General features: G+C 34.8%; 4 protein-coding genes and 4 non-coding genes across 8 annotated transcripts; 7 read left to right on the top strand and 1 right to left on the bottom strand.

Annotated features, from left to right (window-relative positions):
- Positions 1–2,588: 2,588 nt before the first annotated feature.
- LOC144548117 (uncharacterized) lies at positions 2,589–5,710 on the top strand. Its single transcript, XM_078296811.1, has 5 exons — positions 2,589–3,537; positions 4,271–4,362; positions 4,474–4,585; positions 4,910–4,962; positions 5,049–5,710. The coding sequence occupies exons 1-5, from the start codon at positions 2,655–2,657 to the stop codon at positions 5,274–5,276; spliced, it is 1,368 nt and encodes a 455-aa protein (XP_078152937.1). The 5' UTR covers positions 2,589–2,654; the 3' UTR covers positions 5,277–5,710.
- Positions 5,711–8,292: 2,582 nt separating this feature from the next.
- On the top strand, positions 8,293–10,457 carry LOC144548120 (uncharacterized). The gene is made up of 4 exons (XM_078296813.1): positions 8,293–8,606; positions 9,301–9,371; positions 9,533–9,668; positions 10,263–10,457. The coding sequence occupies exons 1-4, from the start codon at positions 8,465–8,467 to the stop codon at positions 10,349–10,351; spliced, it is 438 nt and encodes a 145-aa protein (XP_078152939.1). The 5' UTR covers positions 8,293–8,464; the 3' UTR covers positions 10,352–10,457.
- Positions 10,458–11,636: 1,179 nt separating this feature from the next.
- On the top strand, positions 11,637–11,709 carry TRNAT-AGU (transfer RNA threonine (anticodon AGU)). The gene has a single exon. It is a non-coding gene; the product is annotated as a tRNA-Thr (tRNA).
- Positions 11,710–13,065: 1,356 nt separating this feature from the next.
- Positions 13,066–13,138, top strand: TRNAT-AGU (transfer RNA threonine (anticodon AGU)). Its single transcript has one exon. It is a non-coding gene; the product is annotated as a tRNA-Thr (tRNA).
- Positions 13,139–14,760: 1,622 nt separating this feature from the next.
- TRNAT-AGU (transfer RNA threonine (anticodon AGU)) lies at positions 14,761–14,833 on the top strand. Its single transcript has one exon. It is a non-coding gene; the product is annotated as a tRNA-Thr (tRNA).
- Positions 14,834–15,940: 1,107 nt separating this feature from the next.
- TRNAT-AGU (transfer RNA threonine (anticodon AGU)) lies at positions 15,941–16,013 on the top strand. The gene has a single exon. It is a non-coding gene; the product is annotated as a tRNA-Thr (tRNA).
- An 835-nt stretch (positions 16,014–16,848) lies between these two features.
- Positions 16,849–21,361, bottom strand: LOC144548038 (Pseudouridine synthase family protein). The gene is made up of 9 exons (XM_078296722.1): positions 21,074–21,361; positions 20,836–20,964; positions 20,187–20,441; positions 19,686–19,767; positions 19,251–19,366; positions 19,100–19,154; positions 18,895–19,006; positions 18,262–18,431; positions 16,849–17,544 (listed from the first exon to the last, which is right to left on the bottom strand). The coding sequence occupies exons 1-9, from the start codon at positions 21,349–21,351 to the stop codon at positions 17,254–17,256; spliced, it is 1,488 nt and encodes a 495-aa protein (XP_078152848.1). The 5' UTR covers positions 21,352–21,361; the 3' UTR covers positions 16,849–17,253.
- A 2,127-nt stretch (positions 21,362–23,488) lies between these two features.
- LOC144548006 (Heavy metal transport/detoxification superfamily protein) lies at positions 23,489–25,725 on the top strand. The gene is made up of 4 exons (XM_078296696.1): positions 23,489–23,856; positions 23,946–23,999; positions 24,774–24,833; positions 25,382–25,725. The coding sequence occupies exons 1-4, from the start codon at positions 23,551–23,553 to the stop codon at positions 25,541–25,543; spliced, it is 582 nt and encodes a 193-aa protein (XP_078152822.1). The 5' UTR covers positions 23,489–23,550; the 3' UTR covers positions 25,544–25,725.
- The last annotated feature ends 1,301 nt before the right edge of the window (positions 25,726–27,026 follow it).

Below are 27,026 nucleotides of genomic sequence, written 5' to 3'. Positions count from 1 at the left end.
TGCGAAATGTAGATTTTTCTTTTTTGGAATTTTGTGCATATAATTTGCTGTGCAATTATTATCTAATTGGCTACTGGGTTAATCAGAGACCTCTGATTTGTGATGAACTGTTCTAATTTAAAAGGAGGCCTCCATTTTAGTAAATGAATTGTGTGGGGATATCTTCTCTTAGGTAACACTGACCCTTTTATTAAAAAAAACAGTCACTGTAGAGTATACTATCAACACTGACCCTTTTATTAAAAAACAGTCACTGTAGGGTGAGGCAACACTGACCCTTTTATTAAAAAAAACAGTCACTGTAGAGCATACTATCAACACTGACCCTTTTATTAAAAAAACAGTCACTGTAGGGTTAGGCAACACTGACCCTTCCTTTAACACAACAGTCAGTGTTGGTGTATAGCTCAACACTGACGGTTTTTGTGAAAAAACAGTCACTGTAGGGTGAAGCAACATTGACGGTTCCCTTAATACAACAGTCAGTGTTGGTGTACAGCTCAACACTGACTGTTTTTTAATAAAAGGGTCGGTGTAGGTTATGATCAACACTGACGGTTAACAAAAAAAAACAGTCAGTGTTGATTCACTGACGGTTGTTTACAATTGAACAGTCAGTGTTGAAATTCTTCTTATTTACAATTTTGCCACGCAGTTTCTACACTGACTGTTACACGTTAAAACCGTCGGTGATTGAGGGTCAGTGAAAGAGTTTTTTGTACTAGTGAGAAGAGCTAGGGATGAATCACAATAAAAGCTATCACTAGCTCTTCTCCAATAAGGATCATGGGAGACACATTTGGTCATAGCACGTTTAGACACATTTGGTCATGCGAGGCATAGCACGTTTAGGCATATTTAGGGAATAGGAGATTAAATGGTGATTGTTGAATAAACTAACTTAAATTATGATTAAATGATTACGCGAGTCACGCAAGTCACATTTGGTCATAACACGTTTAGGCACGGCGTGACTCCCATGTCTTGACCATTCGCATGCCGTGATCATCCCTTGATATTTTAGTCACAGCACGGTACGTGAAAAATTAACTTGGTCACGGCACGACACGAGACTAAAGTCACAGCGTGTTAGTCACGACATGGCACGACACGGCACGTTTTTTCCACTATGGAGAGTTGAGGAAGGAATGGCATGTGAGGAATTAAATGAAATAGAATGGAATAGAAAGAAAGATCAACATATTAATCTCTTCATTGTGAATAATTAATAAATGAATAATTAATAAAGATAATTAAATTTAACTTTTTTTGTCTTAATTTTTTTTTTGGTTAATGAAAAATTTAATGGTTGTATATTTGCAACAAAGAAATTTAGATAATAATTATATAGGTAAGATATAGAGTTAGATATTTGTATTATTATTTATGAAAATATTTGTAACAAACTTTTTTTTTCCCATCTATTGCACTTCAAATTAAGAAAAATCAATTCTATAAATTATAATCATACAAGGTTAAATCTTTTTTCTCTTGTCATTTTTTACTTCCACCATAATTTTATCAACCAAACACAATTTGATAAAAAAATATATATATTTTATTTCTGTTCTCTCCCTTCCCCTACTCCATTCAAACTAGTTGTAAGCAGAAAAATGCTAAATCTCACTAACAGCTCAAACGTTTAAGTCATTTGCACAGTTAAATTATTTCGTATTTGATTATTTAACTGAAATTTAAACTTCTTTAGACTTTAATAAAATATGCTCAAAATTCTTAGGTCCAATAACACCTAATTCGAGCTAAGCTAGAGTGTGTTGTGCACTTGTGCTTACTAAGAGAGTTAAATGAGTAAAACTCCAAAAATATATCGAACTGAATCTGAAAATAAATTCAAACCGTTGAAACTCATCTACTTCATGAGTGATGTGTATATATATAATTTGGAAGTTTCAAATTCATTTAGTACAAATTCTAGTGGTTAAAAAAATAAATTTTTTATAAGTTATTTTATGCATTTTTTTTTCATTATTTTTTTTATCACTTGACTTTGTATTAAATAAATTTGAAATTTTGAAATTTTTATATATACACACACATCACTCGTGAAGTAAATGAGTTTCGACAGTTTAGTTTGTCATCTAAATAATTTTGATATATTTTTGAATTGTTCTCATCAAACTCTCTCTTAATAAACACAACACTCACTAACTTTGCTCAATTGCTCCATCTAATTCATCACCTTACATTATTTTCCAATTTCAGCCTCAAGATTTAGAAGGCCCGTTTACACTTTACAGCCCGTTTACAACTACAATCAACTCACTCAAAAGCCGTAATATAGTAATACTATCCATTTGAAACTTTGGACCAGATAAGCGAAAGCTAAACAAGATAAAGAATTACTGAAAAAACCCTAAACATGTAGAAGAAAAGGGAATAAATCTGCTGCGATTCCAAAGGATCGCAGGATCCCTGAGATTCTAACCCCATCCGTTCATTTATATTGAGATTTGTGCGTAACAACTAACTTGTTTCGAGATTCGTGCATTCCGTTAAATGAATGGTTGAGATTGGAATAGCAGCATCCTGCGATCCTTTGGAATCGCAGCAGATTTGCTCTTAAAAGAAAACCCATAAACCCCCGTCGGGTCGCAGTCCCTTCCCTTCCCTTCCCCTCCGCTCCCCTCCGCTCCATGGCTCTACACCTCAGGCTCAAACCCCATTCTCACCACCCCCCACTTCCCTCTCTCCGCCTCTTCTCCTCCTCCCCTTTCCCTCCCCCTCCCCCTCCCTCCGACGAATCCCCGCCTGAATCCCAATCCCAATCCCAATCCCAATCCAACGTCTCCTCTTACTTCAGAGACATCAAACAGCGTCTCGGTTCTCCCTCTTCACCTCCCCATCGCATCCCTACCGAACCCCTTCCCCCTCCCTCCTTCTTCAAACCTCAATCTCAAAAGCCCGCTGCTTCCCTCGAAGAAATCCGCAAGAGCCTCGCCAATTTCCGCCTCAACTCCCCTTCCTCCTCTTCCTCCTCACCTCCTTCCTCGTTTTCCCCTCCTAAGTTCCAGGATATTTTAAAAACCAATCTCCAAAACAACCCTCCTGGATCCGGTTCACCCCTTTCATTCGAGTCCATTCGTCAGAATCTTCGACAATCCCGCAGTAGCAATGATTCGTTTTTCAACCTCAAGAGTCTCCAGGAGAGCATCAGGAACCGGGGGCCTCAGACGGGAGCACCGCCTGGATCATCTGTTATTGGATCCGACAGTCAGTTACCGGAAGGGATATTTGGGAGAGAAGCGAGGGAGAGGGATGGGGAGGAAGGAGAGAAAGAGAGCAATGAATTTGCTCATTTTACCAAGGAATATACACACCAGGAGCTTGGAGAGAAGCTCGTGAGGCTGAGGCCAGAAGGGGGAGAGAAAAAGAAAGAAGGGTTCTCTTTGAATGAGTTGAACCAGAGGCTTGTCAAGCTGAGAAAATTGGAGGTGGAGGAGGCCAAATTGAACGATAGTCCTTTCTCGTTTATCAAAGAAACTCTTTACAATATACAAAATCAGGATGCTCAAAAGAGTATGAGGCTTTTTCATTTCCATTTCTTCTTACCTGTTATCATTTTTCAAGTAGATTGCAATTGTGACATCTAATGGTTACAGTATATGAAATACAGTACCAACCAGTAAAAGTTTATTCTGTGTTTCTTTAACAGAAACTAATCAGGCATTGGATATGCACAATTATCTTCTATTTGTTCTATAATGTCCTTATTTCCCTTAAAAAAAACTCTGGATAAGCATCGCATAAATATGGAATCATAATTACATTGTCCCTGTATAAAGACTAAATACCAAACTTTTTCTGATTGATTTGGGTAGTTTTATGAAGTGAAGAAGTGAATTGTCAGAATGCATCTAACACTGAAAATTGACTTACCACTTCAACACTTGAGGAGAGGGCAAATGATTTTAAGAGCGATGGTTGGTTGTAACCAGTTACATACTGATCAGCATATACCCTACAAGCCTTTTATGGTATCATCATTTGTATGTGTATATATTATATTTTCACTTCATATTGATTTGTAACGGTCTCCTTAGAAACATTTTTTTTTATATTTTAAGTAGCTCTAAGAGACATTGACTTGAGAGGCTACAGCTACATAAATTATCAGTACTAATCTACAATTAGGGCAGCAGCGCATGCCTATCCTGACAGCTACATTACCAAAATTAGGCAGGGGATTGAATGTGCTTAATAATTTTTTATCTTAATATAAATATTGTTATTATTATTTTTTGGCAATTAGGGGTGCAGCGCACGCCTATCTTGACAAGCTTAGGAGGTTTGGTTACACCAAAATATATGTATGAGGAACCACAGGAGCAATTATTAGAAAAGGTGTGCTAATGTTTTTCATTATTTTATTTTGTATATTTATATATATTTGTGTGCATGATTCGATTGCAACTTGAGGATATTATTTACAACCTGATTTTTTTTTTTTTGTAGTATTTTCATCCTGATCACATGTCCTCAGCTGAGAAGATGAAATTGCAACTCAAGAAAGTCAGAGATGAGTTCAAGATGTCAGAGTCAGATTGTGGCTCTGCACGAGTTCAAGGTGAATTTTCTTTTGAGAATAATTTCATATTTTCCCTGCAAAACATCAAAATATGTTTAGGGGCAAAATAAGAGATATCATGTGTAGCCTTCTAATTCAAGGGAATATCAGTTAGGCCACTGAGCAGCAGTGATGAGGAACAGTAAATTCTCGTTTTTTGTTGAGTCAAATGGGAAAGGGAACATTTGGACCATTTAATGAGATAAATGATTTTTCACTTTTTTGTTGTATATGGGATAATTTGCAGTTTTGCTCGGGTATATATGACATTGGTTATCTACTTGAAAGAATTATTACTCAAAACACTGTACTTATGTTTTGCAGTTGCTCAGCTTACAACAAAAATCAAGCATCTCTCTAGTGTTCTGAACAAAAAGGTAAACCCTAATCTCCAATAGCATTGATGCACCATATACATCAGATGCTATGATTGAGAATTTTTATATTTATGGCGCTGATGCAGGATAAGCACTCGATAAAGGGACTACAAGAGATGGTACAGAGGAGGAAGAAGCTCCTCAAGTACCTAAGAAGAACAGATTGGGATTCGTACTGCCTTGTACTGTCAAAACTGGGTCTTCGTGACATACCAGAGTACAAGGCACCTGATTACAAAACTTTTCACCAGATCAAACCCAAGTCCAAGTCCAAGAACAAGAAGTCCAAGGGCAGGGCTAGGATGAAGGCATAGACTTTTTTTTATTGTATTTTTTGCTCTATTGTTTCTCCTCTGAATTTTGGTTTCTGGTTTTTTTCACAGAGAACATTTTGCCTTCTTGCTGTTATTCTTTCTCTTTTTTTTTCTCATTACAATAATCAGCGACAATGCAATGTGTTCTTGTCTTTGTAGGCTTAGCGCCTTGCATCAGGTACTAATTCTCATGAGGTATGTCCCTTTTGATCTTTGCCTCGGAGACGTGTATACTTTAGACAGAATGATTGTAGAAATACTTGACCTTTTGTTCTTTGAATTGAATTCTTCATTTTTATTTTGTTCTTTATTGGAGGTGGAAACTGAAGTTCTACATTTTTAGTTTTAATTTTTGTGTTGTTCTATCAAAGATTGTGACTTGATTAGTTCTTCAGCTTGAGGGAAATACATATAATAATATACCAAACGCACAATGGCTGTTAGCATTATGCACTTGAAAGTAAACTTGTAGTTTATAAGATTATATTGTACCATATTTGGGTCCATCTAGATTAAACTTGATTTGTGTGTTTGCTCTTACCATCGAATCGGCAATTGAAGGTTCAGATATGCCTAAATTGATTAAATAAAACCAGTGACAAATGAATTATTCGGGTTCGGTGAGGTGAGGTTAAAATTTTGTGATTCAAGAATAATTCAGGTATAATTCGGGAATGATTTGGAATTATCCGGATCAAAGATCTCGGTCCTACAAGAGAGCAAAAAATTTGTAAAATTTGTGAATTATTCAGGTTTAATTTGGTCAAAATTCGGTCAATTGAATAATTGAGTGTTTGGTTCGGCATCACAAAAAAACGAATTATTTGGATTTAATTCAGATTTAATTCGTGAATTTTGTGATTATGCTACTGATATGTGTACATAGATTATTTTTGCATATCGTCCCATATTATTTGCTTTTGTCATATTTTATCAGTGTCCGTAGAATTATTTTTGCACATTGTCAAATATTATTTGTTTATTAACGGAATACCAAAATATATATAATAGATGTCATATATTATTTTATCAGTATTTTTTTTTTTTGTGATTGTAGGTTTTATAAACGCTATACTTGTCAGTGTATTTTTTTCAATTGAGAAAATTCTATGAATTTTTTGTTGGACGATTTCTGCACTATAACTAATTAAAAATATTGGACGGTAAAGAATAAGTTATTTATTATTATTTTTTTCTCTTTCATTCTTCTTCTTCTTTGAAGTCTTTATTTCCAAATAAGTTGGAATAGATTAGAAATGAAACTCAAGCGGAATCAGCAACACGGGGACTTTTCAGGAGGTCATCTATCCTGTGTAATTTCTACACAATATGTCCTAAGCTAGAAAAAAGGAGGGTTCGTGATAAGCTTGGCGGGATTCAAATCTGCTCATTTTCTTAAATTTTCTTAAGAAAATGAGCACCCTCCTATTCTTTCATCTGAACCGTTTAAAATTGATCACACAGTTTTAATTATTTTTTTTCTCTTATATCAATATAATCTATTAAAACGAATCAGATGTAATTGAAGCCGTGTAATCGATTTTGAACGATTCAGATGAAAGAATAGAAGGGTGTTCCTTTTCTTCAGAAAAAGAAGATATTTGAATCCGGCTTGGCGAGCTAAAAACAGCCTCTTTTTTCTCTTTCATTGGTTATATATATTTTTTTAACAATTTTAACTTAATAAATATCACGATTTAATCATTTATCATTGTTTCTTTAATCGACCAACAACTCGTAACCATCCATATTTCATTTGATTCGTTGCCACCCCTATTCCACACCAACAGCTGCTATTTTCAGACAGCACAGGTTATGGACTGAGTCTCTGAGTGAGAGGATGTCAACTCAATAATACTCTTTGTATTATTTATTAATTTAATCGGTTAAATACATAAATCTCTATGAACACTTTTGGGAAGACTTCATAGAAAAATCTAGCCTTTTGAAGTCAATAAATGTTAGGTGGACGTGTTCTTTCGTAGAAACATTTTTTCTTTTATTTAAATTGAGAAAAAATAATTTAATAGTTGACTTTTATTTAAAATCCGTTTGGAAAACCACTGGTTCTCTTCCTCTATTATACAATTAAAAACAGAAGGAAACCAGATCTTATGTTACCAATCCATTGGAAAATACCGGGTATAAGTTGCAATAGAGAGCAGATTACCATTAGCGCTAAGCATAGTGACAAATGAATTATTCGAGTTCTGTTCGGCGAGGTCAAAAATTTGTGATTCGGAAATAATTCGATTATAATTCGGGAATGATTCGGAATTATCCGGATCAGAGATCTCAGTCCTGCAAGAGAGCAAAAAAAAAAAAAACCCAAAAAACAATATGTTCCGAGGAAAATTCGTTGAATAATTCATAAAATTCACGAAATTTTCGGGTTTAATTCAGTCAAAGTTTGGTCATCCGGGTAATTTGGCGTTCGGTTCAACATCACCAAAAAAACGAATTATTCAGGTTTAATTCGCAAATCTTGTGACTATGGCGCTAAGTCCATGCCCACCAATCAGGGATCCGTAACAGATCTATTTATATGAAATGTGAAATAAACGATCCTGGAAATCCTAATTTCACCACCTAATTGACGAGTTCTAATCCTCTAAAGTAACTCCAATTTTGATTTTCTATTATGACCGTCCGATCAGAATCCTGGCCGGATGGAAAGCAAGGGACCTTTTAATATTCGTGCCAAAACAGATCTGACGATTAAGATCTGAAATCAAAATTTGCGTTACTTTAGGTGAATTCACAGTTGATTGGTTTCCGTACTGGCGTACTCCTTATCGAATTCGAATCCTCTGCATTAACTCAAAAGGGAATCTTTTGAGTTAGTGCATCTGAACCATTTCATCTGCTTTAAATTCGTGCAGACTAGATCCGCACTAATATTTAAGAGTTCCTGTTTTAAAATCAGACGGTTGGATTGGTTCTATTTAAAATCAGACGGTCAAGATGTATTAACTCCAAAGATTCCCTTTTGAGTTAATGCAGAGGATACATGTTCCTTCTTGTCTCCAGTCTGGCAGTCTCTACTTGGTGGTGCCGTGGTGGTGGTGGTTGGATAGTGGATTCTCTCTTCTGGCTTTCTCTTCTCATATCAGAAATTATTCACAAAGTACATGAGATTAGATTACGATATTCGTTCTGATCTGAAATACAACGAGAAATAACTAGCAATGCGATTACTCTCCTATAAGAACGCCACCATCGCTCTGTGCTTCTTCAACCTCCTCGCAACTGTCTTCCTCCTCCTGCGCGGCAACGCCTCGCTCTCACACCGCCACATCTCCGCCTCCTCATCCCGCCGCCTCAGCTCCGGTCAGATCTCACTTTCCTCTTTCCTCTTCCATTTTTTGTTACAGTTTGAGGAGTTAAATCAGTATGGTCTTGTTGATTGCTGGAAGTTTCTTTTGCGGAATTTAGAAAATCTATCTGGTTAAAATTAAGCATAACTGTTGAGTTATAGGATATGGAGATACAAAATAAGAAACTACTGATGTCTTTTTTTTTTCCTTTTTTGGCAAGTTAATCACACCAATTTCCTTTTGCATCTCTAGGATTATTTGCAATAAATGGAAGGAATCAGTCAAAATTGGAATATTATTGAACTCACTAAACTTATTCTACAATAATGTATGGATTTTAGGCATTTACATATACATAATACTATCCAGAAATTTACTTAGCTTCTGATATGATTCCATCCTGATTGTATATACCAATATCAAAGGAGAAATAGTTGGAAAAGACTGTTATTAAACTAAGCAATACAATAAAAGTAGTTGGAAAAGAAAAAACCAAGGTTTTGCAAGCTGAGATTCAACCAGTACAGATCTGGTACCAGTGCCCAACCTTACCAGCATTGTTACTCTAGTACAGTAACCATTGATTTATCTGTGCATTTAAATGTTAGTTAGTATTAGGTGTCACTTTAGATCCATTGTCTACTATGTCAAATCTGTGTTATACAGGTGTGGAGAAGCATCTAAATTTGTTTTGTTGCTTTATGTAGCACAACTTAAATATATATGGGAATCAGAGGAACTACGCCGTGTCATGGAGCCTGTGGATTTAATAAAGAGAGTAAGTTAAATATTCCAATTAATTAGATAATTTTGTTATTTGCCAAGTATTACTAGTGATCTATCTTCATTGGGTTTATCCAGACGTTATCTCTGCTTTTTTTTTGTCTGATTTATGCAAAAATTCCATGTTTAGCCGTTCTATTTTCATAAATGAAGTAGATAAAGGAAATTGAGCAAGAAGCTTTTGCGGATTCAGAAGTGGAAACAGAGAATGCAGAGAAGCAGACAGCTGCTGTTGACCTGTCAAAGCGGTTGCAAGATATGAGAGCAGTAAATGAAGCTAATAGCCAAAAAGGTTAAGTTTATATACATTGTTCTATTTGTTTATATCTTAAAGGTTGAAATCACTAGTCAAATATCAGTTGGGATGGTGGTACCCTCAACTCTATGTTTGTGCAATGCACTTCAATTTTACTTTAAATTAATCCTTTTTTACCTCAAAAGCTGCCTGAGTTACTGAAATTAAGCGGCAATTGCACTAAGAGAATGATAAACACATGAATGATTAAAAAATGCTGCTGAATTTTAAAGGAAATTTCTGATGTTATCATGCTCATAAGGGTCTAAATGAATTGTACTGTATCGGCAATAGTCAGCATGTGCTTCTATCCAACCTGACTGGTATAGGGATAAAACCAGAGACAGAGACAGATCTTTATTCTTGTGCCTCACCTCATTTATTTCAGTACTATGTAGGGCACACTTGTACCAACTTTTACCAGTCTAGCATCGCATTTCCCCACTTCAACTATTGTTTTGTTTTTCATTTTATTTCCTGGATTAGATGTCTAGTAAAATCATTTTTCTGTTCATAACCTCCCTTGAAAAAAATGAACTTGCATGCTGATTTTCTTTTTCCCTAAATGCATTACATGCCTGAAAATTTCAGCTGTGGAGGAATGGCGGAAGCGCAAAATTGAGCGGGCCAGGCAGAGAGAAATTGGGAAGAATGGGACAGCATCAGGTTTAAAATCGTGAGATACTGAGATTAGTAGCAACTATGTAGAGGAATCCAAGATGTAGAAGTTATGTGATGGCATTTCAGAAATTTAATTAACTATAATCGAAACAATGCAGTTATTCACAATGTCCTTCCTAGTTCATCATCTAACTTTTTCAATGTACCAGACATGCCAATTCCTTCTTTTTTTCTTTTCGTATTTGGCAATTTAGCGAAACCTTAGATAAAATTGCTACGTAAAGCATCGTGGAGCCATTATTTTCATGGAATCAGCATCATTATGCATTTGCATTATTTCATGGATTAGCTGAGTGTGTGTGTGTGAGGGGGTGCGGGGGTATAAAAAACAAAAGGGCCTGAACCTTGGTTTATCTCCAAAAAAAAAAAATCTAAATTATGGTCGTGATTTACTTTTTAAGTGAATCTCGATCATTTACAAAATTAACACCAAATCTGACAGTTTTATTTGTTTTACCTTCATGCATTATTTGAGAGACTATAAGAGGCTTCAAATCATAGAACTTGATATTCACAAATAAAACCAAGGATTCTGCTTATTTAACCTTGATTGAAGTTCCACAGCACAAATGGAATATGTAACATAAGAAAAATGAAAAGCGAATGCAACTAAGATTCTGTTAACCTTTTGCCAAATTGATATCTTATCAACTGAATAAATGAAAAGAATGAATTCAGATTACTGACACCAGGCTCAGTTTAGAATTTGACTACAGGATTGAATATACCATAGAAAATAATCAGCATTAAACTGCTGTTCTTTTCATTGTAAATATTGTGATGTACTGCCATTGTAAATAGTTTTTGTTTCTTTAATACAAATTTTATTACTAGGAAAATGCCTGCTACCTCAAAAAGAAGATGGCTGTTCTTTTCCCTAGTTATTGTACCTCTGCAATTCTAATATGAATTATGGCACAGTTGAGCCTCCTATTTGGCTTAAATAGGTTCTTTCTAGTTTTTACAGCCTATTAGAGGCTTTGACCAGTGTGTAGGTATCAGTCGGGTTACAACTGTACCTATATTAGGCATCAAATAGAAAACAAGGAACAATAGGCTTACAACTTTTACCTGATGGTTTTTTTTCTTATCCAGTCAAGAGATTAACTTTACACCCATAACCATACTCAATGAGAGAAATTATTGTGAAATGTCAGAACAGAGAGTTCATCTCTTTTGGGCCACAGGTTGTTGATAATACCTCCAAATCCAATTTGCTGGAAATTGAAAGAGATGTTTCAGTTAGTATCAGTTAAGGGGTGTGTAGTCTTTACAAATGTGTGTGCTCCCGTAGCACAGTGGTTGTTGCGTTTGCTTAGTAAGCAAAAGGTCGCGAGTTCAATCCTCGCCGGGAGCTTCTTTTTTTTTTCAATCTTATTATTGGTTTTCTACATTTTGGAGAGAGAGATATGAGATAATGTTTGTGTGGTTAAGTTTTGTTTCTTACTCCATGATATATTAAATAACTAAGAAGCATATATACAATCTGTCTCTCCATGTGAAATATATTTGGTTGTATTCAACAGTGAATGAGTTTCTCATACAATGGCATATTTGGTTGTTTTTATTGAACTTGACTTCCAGAATTCATAACCAAGAATATTGTTTCATATTAGCCCTGATAAAAGTTTTACAGATGAAAAATGGAAGTGACTGCAACTATAAAGGTTTAGTTAACATTTTGCCAAATTGATATCAAATTAACTGAACAAATGGAAAGAATGAATCTTAGAGTATGCGACATTTATGTTACTAACAGCAGGCTCAGTTTTGACTTTTGAGTATGTAATGCCAGATATATGATATGCAACAGATAACCTTGATTAGAGTTTATATAACCCTTAGTCTCTTTATAATAACCATAAACACATACTAAATAAACATATATTTTAGGATCTTCAATATCCTTATTTTGTTCAAAGAAAAAAAGAAGTCAAAAGGATAGCCTATTATACCTTGTGTCACATAAAAAATTATTATACCTTGTGCCACACAAAAATTTGAATAGAAAACACAAAAATTCTAGCTCACTTTCTCTTCTAAGGCAATTTTTTTTGTCACCAATGTAGCAATCCTTCCCCAATGTTTCATATTCTATTAACAACACAGCTGGGATTGCTAGATCTTGATCACAGTTAAATATGTTTCAGTGAATCCATAATGTACAATACTACCAGATGGGGTTTTCCAGTCAAGAGGTTTCCTTTACACTTGTAAAATTATCCACCACACTCAATGCCAGAGAAATTGTTATGAAATGTCAGAACAAAGTTCATCTATTTTGGGCCACAGGCAGGGACAGATGGTAGTGAATTCATATCCAACACAGTACCAGAATATGGAGAATGAGATCTGAGTTGTCTGTTTTATTCTGGTACGAATCTCAAAGCAGACTCTCATATTCAAAATAGGCTCCAAAATGATTTTGGCTTGGCTGAGAATATTTTGCGCGGTCCGGTACTGTATACGATACTCACTTGATGGTAGTGAGGGGAAAAGGGGGTTAATTTTTGTATGCATTAATACTTTTCAACCCCCTTTATAAAATGAAATTACATTGCACTATATTTTTCAGCCCCTTCAATCTCAATTTTCTTGTTTTGCTCCTGGCCACAGGCTGTTGATAATACATCCAAATACAATTTGCTGGAAATTGAAAGAGATGTTTCAGTTAGTATCAGTTAAGGTGTGTGTAGTCTTTACAAATGTGGGTGCTCCCGTAGCACAGTGGTTGTTGCGTTTGCTTAGTAAGCAAAAGGTCGCGAGTTCAATCCTCGCCGGGAGCTCTTTTTTTTCAAACTTTTTCTTGGTTTTCCACATTTTGGAGAGATATATATGAGATAATGTTTGTGCGGTTCATTTTTGTTTTCTGAACCCATGATATATTAAATAACTAAGAAGTATATATACAATCTGTCTCTCCATGTGAAATATATTTGGTTGTATTATAAAGTGAATGAGTTTCTCATACAATGGCAGATCTTAATCTTTTGAGTAATGGCTGGATAAATCAAATAAATTGTGTAAAATATTCATACATAGAAAATAGTTCGTGTGTTGTGTAACTCTTTTTCTTTTTCTTTAAGGATGGAATAAATGAAATGAGACTGCAAGGTTGACAACCTTGCACATTTCTAATGATCTCAATTCAAATCGCTAGATATTAAGAACTTTGTTCTGAAGTATCACCAAGGAATATGAGTGTATGATGCATCCCATACGAATCGGACGGTTTAGATGACGTGTTATGATTGATAGTAATCAATAATGATACCAAATGCAGATCCAATATGACGATCAAGAGGAGGAATAAAAACCAACAAAAGGAGAGAAGATATAAGCACACTTCAAATCCATTAAAACCAACAAAACTACAAAAATCTAGGAACAAAATTTGCACTCATTGGCTCGTTGCCATCCTTCTTTCCAAATTATGGTCGAGATTTTCATCTTAGGCGAATCCCTATCGTTCGTTTACAAAATAAATATTTTTTATCTGCATGCATTATTCGAGAGACGATAAGAGGCTTCAGATCATGGAATTTGACATTCACAAGTCATAACCAAGAATCTTGTTTCATTTTAGCCCTGAATAAAGTTTCACAGCACATATTGAATATGTAACAAATGAAAAATAAAGTGACTGTAACTAAAAAGGTTGAGTTAATCTTTTTCCAAATTGATATCAAATTAACTGAACAAATGAAAAGAATGAATCTCAGAGCATTCTAACATTCAGATTTCTAACACCAGGCACAGTTCTGAGTATGTAATGCCAGACATCTGACAAATAAACATTTATTTTAAGATCTTCAATATTATTTTGTTCAAAGAAAAATAAAAAGACAAAAAGGCTAGCCTATTATACCTTGTATTACACAAAAATTTGAAATGTAAACACACAAATTCTGACTCTGCTTCATTATTATGCAAATATTTTTTCACCAATGTAGCAATCCTTTCCCCATGTTTCATATTCTATTAACAATACAGCTGGGATTGCTAAATCTTGATCATAGTTCAAATATGTTTCAGTGAATCCATTAAGTACAATATTACCAGATGGGTTTTTCCAGTCAAGAGGTTTATTTTACACTTGTAAACATATACTTCAGTAGAGGCCATCCGCCACGCTCAATGACAAAGAAATTGTTGTGAAATGTCAGAACAGAGTTCATATCTTTTGAGCCACATGCAAGGGCTAATCTCTCTTTATAAATTGAAAGTTTGTGTTTTTTTGTATTCATTAATATTTTTCTGCCTTCTTATAAAATAAAATTACACTATACTATAATTTTCAGCCCCTCCAATCTCAATTTTCTATGACCACAGGTTGTTGATAATACCTCCAAATCCAATTTTCTGGTAATTGAAAGAGATGTTTCAGTTAGTATCAGTTAATGTGGTTGCTCCTGTAGCACAGTGGTTGTTGCGTTTGCTTAGTAAGCAAAAGGTTGCGAGTTCAATCCTCGCCGGGAGCTAATTTTTTTCAAACTTTTTTCTTGGTTTTCCACATTTTGGAGACATGCATATGAGATAATGCTTGTGAGGTTCAGTTTTGTTTCTTCCATGATATATTAAATAATCAAGAAGCACATATACAATCTGTCTCTCCATGTGAAATATATTTGGTTGTATTCACTATTCAAAAATGAATTGGTTCTCATACAATGAAAGATCTTAATCTTTCAAGAAGTGGCTATCTTGAAAGAAACAAATAAATTGTGTAAATTATTCATACTGAAATAATTCATGTGTTGTGTAACAGCTTTGGTTCTTCAATTAATCTTTTCTCTGTTTTCCTTTTCTTTACTTCAGTTCGATCTCCTATTAAAACAACATCCATTTCCAATCGTTCAGAAGTTGATACATTTACAAGCACACTTTGATGCTGATTCAAACTTCAAACAAACATAAATTTGTGAGTGTGAAACACTGTGGGTGCAAAAACCGACTCCAACTGGGGCGTTAACAAAAGGACCGAACATAACCATTCCTTATCTCAACAAAATGGAATCTAAATTGTGATCATGATTTACATTTTAAGCGACTCTCAATCAATTACAATATGAACACCAAATTTGACAAACTTTTTTTTACAATTAGCCTTGATTAAAGTCCCAATGCACATATGGAATATATAACAGAGTAAAATGAAAAGCTACTGCAAGTAGAAATGTTTAGTTAACATTTTGCCAAATTGGTATCAAATCAAAATGAACAAATGAAAAGAATGAATCTCAGAGCTATCCAATGTTCAGATTACAGTACACCTGAGCTCTCTAAAACCAGGCCTAGTTCAGAGCATGCAATGCCAGACATCTGACATATGCAACATATCATTTTGATTCTAGTTTTCTATAACTAAGTATCTTAGAATATCCATAAACCCATGCCAAATGAATATATATATATAAACAAAAGGACAAACAAGTAGCATCTGTGGGGGTCATCCACCATGCTCAATCCTCTTTTGGGCCACAGGCTGTTGATAATAGATAATACCTCCAAATCTAATTTCCTGGAAATTGAAAGAGATGTTTCAGCTAGTACCAATTAAGGGGTGTGTAGTCTTTACAAATGTCGATGCTCCCGTAGCACAGTGGTTGTTGCGTTTGCTTAGTAAGCAAAAGGTCGCGAGTTCAATCCTCGCCGGGAGCTTATTTTTTTATTTGATTTTTCCTTGAATTTCTACATTTTTGAGAAATATATGAGAGTAATGTTTGTGTGGTTCAGTTTTGTTTTCTCATGTAATGGGTATGTGGAGGGTACATTTTTCTTTCTTATGCATGTCAATTTAGATATCTGAGTGTGAAATATATTTGGTTATAATCAACAGTGAATGAGTTTCCAGATCTTAACCTTTATTCTTATTTGGCAGCATAAATATATAATAAAGTACTTATTCCGCAAGTTATGCCAAAAACAAACAAGGTGCATGAGTAGTGTCTGGATAAACCAATAAAATTGTTTACAATATTCATACATTGAGAATAGTTCTGGTTATGAAAAATTATACTTGACAGTTGCTGTCAAGATTTTCAGAAAAAGAAGAGAATAATTCTGGTTTGTTTACCATCCTGCCATCAGCTAGGTCTAAGCACATCTCTTGTTAAAATTATTCTTATACAATATACTCATTATATAAGGACTGAACTGTAAAAGATCCTCCAATATCCCTTCTCTATAAACATCTATCTGGGAAATTGTTTAATGTGACAGCAAAGTTAACTTTCATTTATAGATTACCAGTTGGGGTATCTTCTAGAAGTTAAATAGCTTGAGTATTACTAGAAAAACATGAGCTACAGTGACATTAGGAGAATCGCATGAATAATTTTGACATGCATGCATTACTCTATAAGAGATACAGATTGTAGAACTTGACAATCACAAGTCATAACCGAGGAGATTCTTCATTTAGCTTTGATTATAGTTCCACAGCACATAAGAAATTTGTAACAAAAGAAGAATGGAAAGTGACCACAACTACAAAGGTTTAGTTAACCTTTTGCCAAATTAATATCATCAACAGAACAAAAAAGAAAAAATCTCAGCTATCCAAAATTCAGATTACAGTACACCCAAGCTCTCTAACACTAGGCTCAGATGTGAGCATGCAATGCCAGACATCATGACATATGTGACAGATCACCTTGATTCTAGCTTTATATAACTCTATAGTCTCTTTAGACCCGTAAACGCATGACCAATGGATATATATGTTAGGAGATTCTATATCCTTATTTAAAAGAAAAACACTATTCTACCTTGTATTACATTAAAATTTGTAAAAAAAAAAAAAAAAAATCTGACTTGTCTTCTCTTCCAAGGCAATGTAGCAACCTGTTCCGCATGTAAATCTAGATCACAATTAAAATATGTTTCGGTAATTCACAACTTACACACTATCTGATTCCTGCCGCCACCATGGGGCTCCAGCCTTGTAAGAGAACTCGCCATCACCCCATGAGATGTGTGAAGCTTTGAGGCCGATTGCCAAGTTTGGTTCCTTCCCGTGAGTTGCAATCCACGCTTCAATTGCTTCGTCGTCAGCAACACCGCCGTCATGCTGCCCTCTCCATCTGCCAAAAGGGTTGATGGCAGGGTTGGCCAACTCAGCGGCGGCTGCCGGCATGTACATTGCATCTCCTATAATTGGTGCACCTATAGCAGCAAACTGTGCCCTGATCTGAAACAAGTGCTTTTGATTTAATCATTAAATTTGAACCCAATATTTAGGATTTGAGTATGGACGGGATTGTATAGCACAGCAAAACAAAGTATAAAATTTTTGCCCTTCTTTTTTTTTTTTTGTTATTGTACCTCCGGAATTCTAAAATGAATTAGGGCACTGTTGAGTTTTCTATTTGGCTTATATAATTTCCTCCTACTTTTGAGAGCCTATTTGAGGCTTCTGTACCAGTCGGGTTGGGAAACAACAACATGCAATACTTATGCGCATGTACCTATATTAACCATAGAAGAGTGAGGCTATGGTACTTTGCAAAGCATGGATCGGTCCGTGCTATGGATCCATATCTTAGTTTTCAATGTCTAAATAGTCGATCCGGATTGCTCAACATGATCTCTATATGAATATATACTTGGAGGCCAAATTTTACATTTTTTTTTTGTAGATTTTTTTACTTTCAGATGGTTCAAAAATTTTAGATCTGGTGATTTCCTACCTATCTAAAAAAAAATAAAAAAATTCTAAAAAATATAAATAAATTGGTCTCCAAATACATTTTTATATGGAGATCATTTGAACAGTCGGATCAAATGTTTAAACTTTTTAAATGGAGATATTGATCCATAGCATGGACCATTCCGAGCTTTGCAAAGTACCATAGCCTCACTCTTAAACATAAAAATAAGACAAGGAATGATAGACATACAATAATACCTGATGGGTTTTTCCGGTCAAGAGGTTAACTTTACACTCATAAGCATATTTTTTTAAGGGCCATCCACAATCGTCAATGCCATAAGCTTCTCTTATATTAGCACTTGGCCATGGCACCTCGTTACACTCCAGTACTTCCAACTGGCACAAATGCCATCTTTCCTGTTTTTCTGTTTACACAGGTCACAATATCATTCCTCAGTAGAAGAGAAAAAGGACATTACACAATGAACATGAGACGGCACATGTGATAAGGTTCAAATTAAACTATGGTACAAAGTCATTTATGAATTATTAGAACTAAGTTCCATATTGAGTCTGGCTGGTACAGAAAAGAGCCTGCAGTTGTTTAGGTTTACTCTTGTTCTTTTTTGTTCCATCTGGATTCATTAAATTGTCTCTTTTAACCATGTCATTGTATAGGCCTTTTGGGACAGTTTTTGTTACTCAATAGGAAAACAGTTTTACCACATGCTAATAAGTAGATACCGAAAAGTTTGTAAAATGATACCTCTGGCATAATGTAAACCTAAATGGTTTAGGGGATATATGTTAAACAACATAGACAAGCCCATCAATCCATGCAAAGAATAATAGGAAGGGAGAAAAAGAAGCAAAGATCCTAGTAGTAACCTTCACAAACTAATCTTGGGGCAACGTTAACCGGACGCATGTAATGCGAGATAATTCCAGTTGACACGGGAGCAGAGGCAAGGGCAAGGTAAAGCTTTTTAATTTGTTTTTCCTGTATTATAAAATGTAAATTCAAAACAGGATTCTCTGGTGCTAAAATCATTATTGACAAAAAATGATGCAATAACTAATTGTAATGGCATACCCTCATCAATCCATGGAAATAGGAACAAAATTCTTTTGTTCTGGAAAATACGACACTGCAGAAATGATACCAAAATTCAACAAGTTAAATCACCTGTAAAGATTAAAAGTAAGGAATCAAGAAAGGAAACAAGGAAAAATGGAAAACAAACCAGCCTTCAGTGCAGTTGTCTATTTGGTGCGTAGTTATTAATGGGGCTTCAAAACCCAAGGCACGAGAAGCAAATGTCGCACAGCATTCTTCAATGTTATCTGTTGTGCCTCCCACCTGAAATTGAACAAACAAGTTCAATTATACGAGTAAGAATAAAAGACTTTAAAACATGAACAAAAAAAAAAAAAAACAGAGAGAATTAGAAGCTCTGGAAAAAAGATGAAAACGGAGACAAACTTGTATTAACCAGCTTGTTTCCTCAATTAAGATTAAATAAAGAAAAATCAAACAAAAAGGAAAAAAAAAAAAAATCACGCAAAAAAAGAGCAAACAATTACCTGTCTCACTGGTAGAATACAAATAATTAGAACTACAAACTTTTATCTAATAAAACCAGAGCATATTGATCAAAGTAAATAAAAGAGATGCATACTGAGGTTCCGGCCGGTTTGTCAAGGACCACATACGAATCAGTTATATCTACTACTCTGCTCTTCCAGTCTACTTCATAGCACCTGGTAAAATGGTAAAAGACATTAAAACAAGGAAGGTGCACAATAAAAAATAGCCAAGAGAACTTAATTTTTCAATTTATCACTATAACTTCTCAAGACGGTTTAAGTAGGGGTGTCAATTTGAACTGATCAATTTCAACCAAAATCTCCGGTCAGTTCCAGCTTATGGATCACTACCAACCCATTTAGTACTTTTGCAGTTTAGTTCACATGATTTTAGTTACTCCAATGCCCAATCCAGTTAACATCAGGTGAATGTGAAACTCAATAGTTAAGCACCACAATCTGACCCCAAGTTAGATTGATCCATCAGATTCATGGGTCCGCTATGTACTTCTTGTCAACTGGTGGGCCAGGTCTATGTATTAAAATTGGCAAGTTCACTGACTTGAACCTTTATGAATAATTCATTTTCATACCGTGGGAAGCGTTTTGGGTGACAATGGACCCTCAAATACGTGCCTTCTTCGAGAAATTGGCTTGGATCAGTTACTTTAAATGTCTTCTGTGCTTCTCTGACAGTTTTTCCTTTAATAGATGATCTTTTCTTCAATACTGCAGGGTCTGTTACCTCTTTAAATAGGCGAACTTCTTCAGGTGTTGCAGTTGGAGGAGGCTGTGGGCAAACCAAGGCATAATATACAGCTCCGAAATGTATAAGATCTACAACATACCTTGAAACATAGAACAACTCAATTACTACCCCCAAAGGAAACCTCATAAGCAATCATACAGTGCTTTGGACTAGCAAGCGTGACTTGACCCGAAATGGCCTAACCCAATTAAAGCCCAAAAGAAACTCGATTGTAGTTATTTTGTACAAAAAGGTCTGAACTTCCAATTAGCCTAATATATATCTGAAAAGTCTCCAAAACCTACCAATTTTTATGATTTATTTTTTAAACAAATGAGTCCAAGTCTTGAAAATCAACTTGTGCTAGGTTGTTCAGACCTGATCAGGCTTAGTATAAGTCCTTTCTGAATACTTTATAACTTGGAGGTATGTTCAACCAAATACAGTGACTTAATAGGGAACACCGAAAGTGAAGAGTGGTATCATGTACTTACAAGGGAGGGAGATTCAGAGATTTACTGATAACATCAACAACATTTCCTTCTTTCTTGGCAACCATATGCTCAACCCTCGGAGCCATATTTTCAGAAGGGCACGGCATCAATCTATCATAATCTGGATACCTGCAGAGACACCAGACTTCAAAAAGTTGCAGAATACAGTAATTCAAAGCTAATTGCATGACCCAAACACAAATTGAATCAGTGGTTTCTACTAAACACAAACTGGTACCAGTCATTGGAAGGACCGAGTTGTGTGACAACGACATCTGCAATGGCAGATTTGAGAGGAGCAGCGGCGCTCTTTCTAGCAGCTGCTCTGGAGCATTCCTTCTCGAAACGGCGGCTCTTGAGAAGAGACCGCGTGGAAAGAGAGCGAGAAAGGGATGCACCTCCGCTGGTTCTTGCGCAAGTTACCGCGCGGCGACACGGTGGCAGTAGAGCTGCGCTTAGATAGGAAGCTAGTGAGACTGGGAGCTTCGGCATGGCCACTGCTCTCAGTGAGAGCATTGCTCCAGATTTTTAGCAGATATCACAAAAACTCTGTCATGTAAAGAGGCTGTCGGATCAAAAATCGGGGATCCGTATCCTCCCAGGTACCTGACTCAACACAATTGAAATGGACAGTTCAGAATTACTCTCAGCCGGTCGGGATTCGGGATGACAGAGGGGGCATTCTTTGTGCTTTGAGATGTGTGCCAATCCATTTTCAGACCGTTCGATTCAATTCTACTCAATCAGGTAACCTGAGGGGATGTAGCGATCGGATTGAAAAATCTCATTCAAAATATCGAATACATATACTCTGCATTAACGTACTGTTTGAGTTAATGTTTTCAGCTGTGTGATCAGAATTCAGGCCAATCCGGCGTGTGCCTATACGGCACTAGGCCCTTTAATATTAGTGCGGATTTAAATCTTATGGTGCAGATCTTAACACAAAATTTGAGTTAACTCAGAGAATACGAATTCCAAAAGATCAGTGATCAGAGTGCAGTGTCCAAGGTTCATTTTCCCTAAAGTAACTCAAATTTTGAGATTAAATTGGACCGTCCGATCATAATTACAGACAATCCGACCGTAGTGAAATACACTAGGCCATTAATATTCGTGCCAGAATAGATCAGACGGTGAAGATCTAAAGAAAAAAATTGAGTTACTTTAGAGATCGAATTCATTGTCCAACGGGTGAGGACTGAGGAGACCATGTGGGCCTTTTTTCCGTTGCTATTTGTTTACTCTAACTTTGGGCCGTAATACCCATGTCATGTAATATAATATGTATAAAGTGGATATAAATATAAAAAAGATTGTTATTTAAATGAATAATATTTTTACTATATTTTTTAAATTAGATTATATAAGTTCTCAATTCATTCAATAATTATTCATTGTTTGTTCATTATCTACTAACATTAACGGATAATGTTAGAGTTTAAATAAATATAGAATATAAATAAGTTTTAAATGAGTCCGAATATAAAAATGTTTTCATGCGATTTGTATCATATCATGGACACCCCAGTTTTATAAAAAGAAATTTCTTTGCGGTGCAGAACCGGAGAAGTGAGTTTTATCGTCCGATAAAGCCTCAACAATATTGTCAACTCAATAATTCCGAAAAGATTTAGTAGGTTTAAAAAATTGTGGTTAAGAAATGATGTTAATATAATTTAGAAATAATTTGAAATTATACATTTAGTTCAGATCGCAGATCTTAGTTTCACAATAAGACAAAACAAATATCTACTAAGAAATTGTTTTGTCCAAAAAATAATTCATGTATATAATTCATAAATAATTCAAATATACTGAATAATACACATATTTATTCAACGAGTGGCTCGGAGCTAATATGGTAGTTAGGAGTGTTAGTACAAAATATTTCAAGAATTTCAGAATTTTGTTGTCATTTTTTGTGATTAATTTTATTAGATCAATGACGTATTTTTATTACCAAATAATAATATTATTCTTATTCTCATTTTTGTCGAATAAGAGCCAAATCACTAGCAGTGCATTATTTAGATGAATCGTCAGCAAGACACGTGTTAATTCGATTTCTATCATGCGTAAATTTAAGTGTGATTCATGTATAATATTTGTCAAGTGTAAATTTTATAAAAATTTCATTTTATTCATAATGAAAAAATATTTAGTTAGATTAACCAATAATCATATTTAGTGAACAGTTAGTAACAGGTCAAGATTTTAACAGAGTAGTTTTGACTTCATGCAGCACACATACTATATAATCAGAACATAGTTCGTGTGCTGTACGACGTCAAAACCACTCTGTTAAAACCATTACCCGTTAGACTGCCGGGAAGGGAGCTTGTATTATTAGTAAAACCTCGCGGGTAGGAATCCATATCACTCCATGTACATGAGGTGCAATTGGTGAATCTGGACCGTTCATTTCACTTAGCACGAATCTCAAAGCAGCGCCCCCACAACCTCAACAGCCACTGGATTGAGTTTGACCTGAATGGGATTAATCTGAACGGTCCATTTTTCTCAATTGCACCTCAAGTACCTGGGGTCACACGGAATCCGCGGGTAGGGCACGGATTACTCCAAAAGGTAAAATCGGAAACCCGAAAGGATCCGCATCCGCATTATCCGAAAAACGGATGAGAAAAGGAGGCACAAAAAACCTCCAAAATCTCCTCTCCTATCTTCTTGTCTCAAGCTCTCACACAGCCAGCCATGGCGACCATATCTTACTCTTCCCCTTCTTCTCTCTTCTTCAACCTCGTTAGAACCTCGACTCATTCCACTACTCCTCCCCCCTCCCTCTCTTTCCCTTCTTTTCACTTCCCCCGATCTGTCTCTTTGTCGCACAGATACAGCTCGAAGCCTACCAAAGCTTCTCGAATGGTCGTGAACGCTGTGACAGAGGAAGAAGTTGGTTTAGTTTCGGAAGGAGGAGGAGAAGGGATTGCGCAAGACCCGAGCGAAGATACTGTTTCCGTACCGATCTCTCCTTCTGACGTGCTTGTAATGTACTTCAAGGTACCGCCTTTTGTTAATTTCACTAAATTTTTGTTTCTCCTTCTTCTTTTCTTAGTGTTTAGTTTAATCTGATTTGTGGTGCTTTGTAGGCAGAAGGAGCAATGAGCGATGACGCAGTTCCTAAAGTTAGAGAAAGATTAGAGGTTAGTTTTAATTATTCCTTTTTTCACTTAATATGTGTAAACTTTATTCATTTTTTGTCTTTTAGGCTTTTAGCCTACTAATGAACCAGTAGCGGTGTTCATCGGTTCGGCTCGGTTGAAACTGAACCGAACTAGGCAAACTAAAGTTATAATTCGGTTTCAAAAATAGGACCGAACAGAACCAATTTAGCATTGCAACCGAACCAAACCAAAGTTTTATTTCGGTTTTTTTCGGTTTGTTCGGTTCAAACCGAAATATATTAATTTTTTTTATTTAAAGCAATTGATTTATAATAAACCGAAGTATATTAAGAAATAAACCGGGTATTAAGAAATAAAGTGGGATATTAAGAAATAAACCGAAGTATTTAAAGCAATTGATTAAGAAATAAACTGGGTATTATGAAATAAACCGGTATGGTCCGGACCAAATTCATAATATATAAAAGTTTGGTTGGTTTGGTTATTTCAGTTTTGAAAATTTTCAAACCGAACTAAACCAAAGTTATAATTTAGTTTCATAAAGCAAACCGAACCGAACCATTAAAACGAACCATTTGGTCCAAATTAATTCGGTTCGGTTCAAAACCGACTAAACCGGACCCAATGAACACCCCTATGAACCAGTATTCAATATTAGTGTAGTATGCTTGGATTGCCTTAATTGAACCGATGTATACACCAATTAAACAAAATAAAAAATAACAAATGCAATAGTTCTTTTTGCACTATTTTTGGTTATCTTAGCTTTTTTATTTTGTTTTTGGGGTGTAGGGACAGGAAGGTATTTTTGATTTGGAGGTCACTAATGCAGAGGGTGTTGCTTCTATTGTAGTAAGATTAATAATATCTATCTCGCTATTTCTTTTCTGAAACCGTACCAATTGGCGTATCAAGGGCTTTACATACCAGTACCAATGTCATGGGATAAATTCCTTTATGTACCAGTACCAATTTCTGGTACAGCAATCATTGTGAATTTAACCTGTTTAAGGATAATATGCAAAGTACACCCCCTATTATGCCATATTGGTATAGCAAATATTTCCTAACATTTATTTGATCTTAGATAGTGTATAAAATACCTGGGCAATGCAAATAACATGAAAGTGTCAATGAAGGTCAAGTAATTATTGTAGAAAATGATTATCTTGTCCGTAACATTTCCGCATTTTTTTACCAAAGTTGTTTGACATCATGAACCAGAAAACCAAAAACGTCACTAGTTTTAGATCATAACAATTTGATGGTTCTTATCTTATGATAATAAAGACCTTGACAGAAATAGGCAAATTTTTCAGTGTATAGTGAACACTGAAAATTTGAGAAAATTCCGAATTTGCAAAACCTCATTAGTTTAATGCATACCAACTTTTCTTCAGTTAACAAAAGTGACATCAGTACAAGCAACAGGAGTGGCATCACAATTGGTAGATACATTACAATCTTCAGGGTTCAAATTGCATACTTTGAGCTTAAGCTTTCAAGATGAAGAAGACGAAATTGAGGATGCTTCGATTGAGTTCAAATCGGAGGAGGATTAGATACTCTTTTCCTTTTCCCTTTTTTTCTCTAGATCAATTGGTTTCTGGTTTTTCTTCACTGTACTTTGAATGTGTATTTAATATTTTAATTTCAACATGCAGCTGTCTTTTAGAAATTTTTTGTACTGAGATGTGAAACTTTTTGAGTCCAAAATCATGAAATGGTTTTCTCTTTCACATCAGTTATTGGATTTGGTTGTTTCATTAATGTAATTTGTAAACATGTACTTGCAGTGCACATATAATTTCCTACAATAATAGACAAAATAATTTGGTCACTTTTTTTTATCAATTAAATTTGTAGATACAAATTTTATACTGTGCAAAATGGCTTTCTCTGCAAATTTTTTTAGAAACCATAAATAAAAAAAATAGATTTTATCAAACCAACTTGATTGCTTTGTTTTTTACAAAAACCATAAGAATTGAGATGTCATTTCGGTTCCAGTCGTTTTCACAAATTTCGAAAAAAAAATATGTTAAAAAAATATGAAAATGCCTTGGACTGAATTGCCATTTCGGTCCTGAAAGGAAAAAAAAAAAAAAAAGAATTCGAACTGAAATGGTATTTTAGTTCTTATGTTTTTTGTAAAAAAAAAATAATCATGTTAGTTTCATAAATTTTTTTTTTAATTATGGTTTATAAAAAAAATTCGTCCTTGGCGGCTGTGTTGATTGCTGATGTAATTAAAGAAATATTCTGGTTTTATGTTGAAATTATATGATTTGAAAGTAAGATAAATGAAATTAGAGGAAAAAGAACTCATAAGAGAATATTAGTATTGTTCATACAATAAGAATATATATATGGATTTGTTTATGTTTTAGAAATTAATAAATTCAATTTACAAAAAGGAATTTATTTATTTTTCTTAGAAAAATAGATGAAACCACATCAATAGTACAGTTCTAGTCGGTGCAAATTTCTGGACCACATATTTGTCAGAAAATTGCTGAAACCACACTATTGGTACGATTTCAGTAGTCTTTCCTTAGTAAAACTGCACCATTCATTTATTTCTCGAAAAAAATATAAATCCCTTTACTGAAGATCTGAATTTTTAATTTCTAAAAAAAAAAAATCTAAAACAAAAGTCCAAGGTTTTATTCCGATTGCTGCAAAGGACAAATTCAAATTGTATGTATGCTAAATTTGTTAATTTCAAATTTTATTTAGTGTAAAGTTAACGGTAAAAAAAAAGATTGAAAAAAATTGCAAGATAACTTGTACACTTTTATATTTTTACAACTTGACTTTACAAAGAAAAAATTCAAAAATTTATAAATTGAAATATTATTATCTAATGAATAAAATCTGTTTCATTTAATAAATTTTAGAGTTAATGTCATCAATTACCTTTTTTAGATTAAGGACACACTAGCATTATTTAAAGAAAAAAAAAATTTTGCGAAAAGAACTACGAGTAAAAGATTATGGAATTTATCTGTCAATGGATCGGGTCTAGGGGTGAAAACGGAGCCG

This window comes from Carex rostrata, chromosome 32 (genome assembly GCF_964058835.1).
Source record: "Carex rostrata chromosome 32, lpCarRost1.2, whole genome shotgun sequence".
NCBI classification, from domain to species: Eukaryota; Viridiplantae; Streptophyta; class Magnoliopsida; order Poales; family Cyperaceae; genus Carex; species Carex rostrata.
The sequence above is the reverse complement of the archived record's forward strand: the minus strand, read 5'-3'. Positions and strand labels throughout refer to the sequence as shown.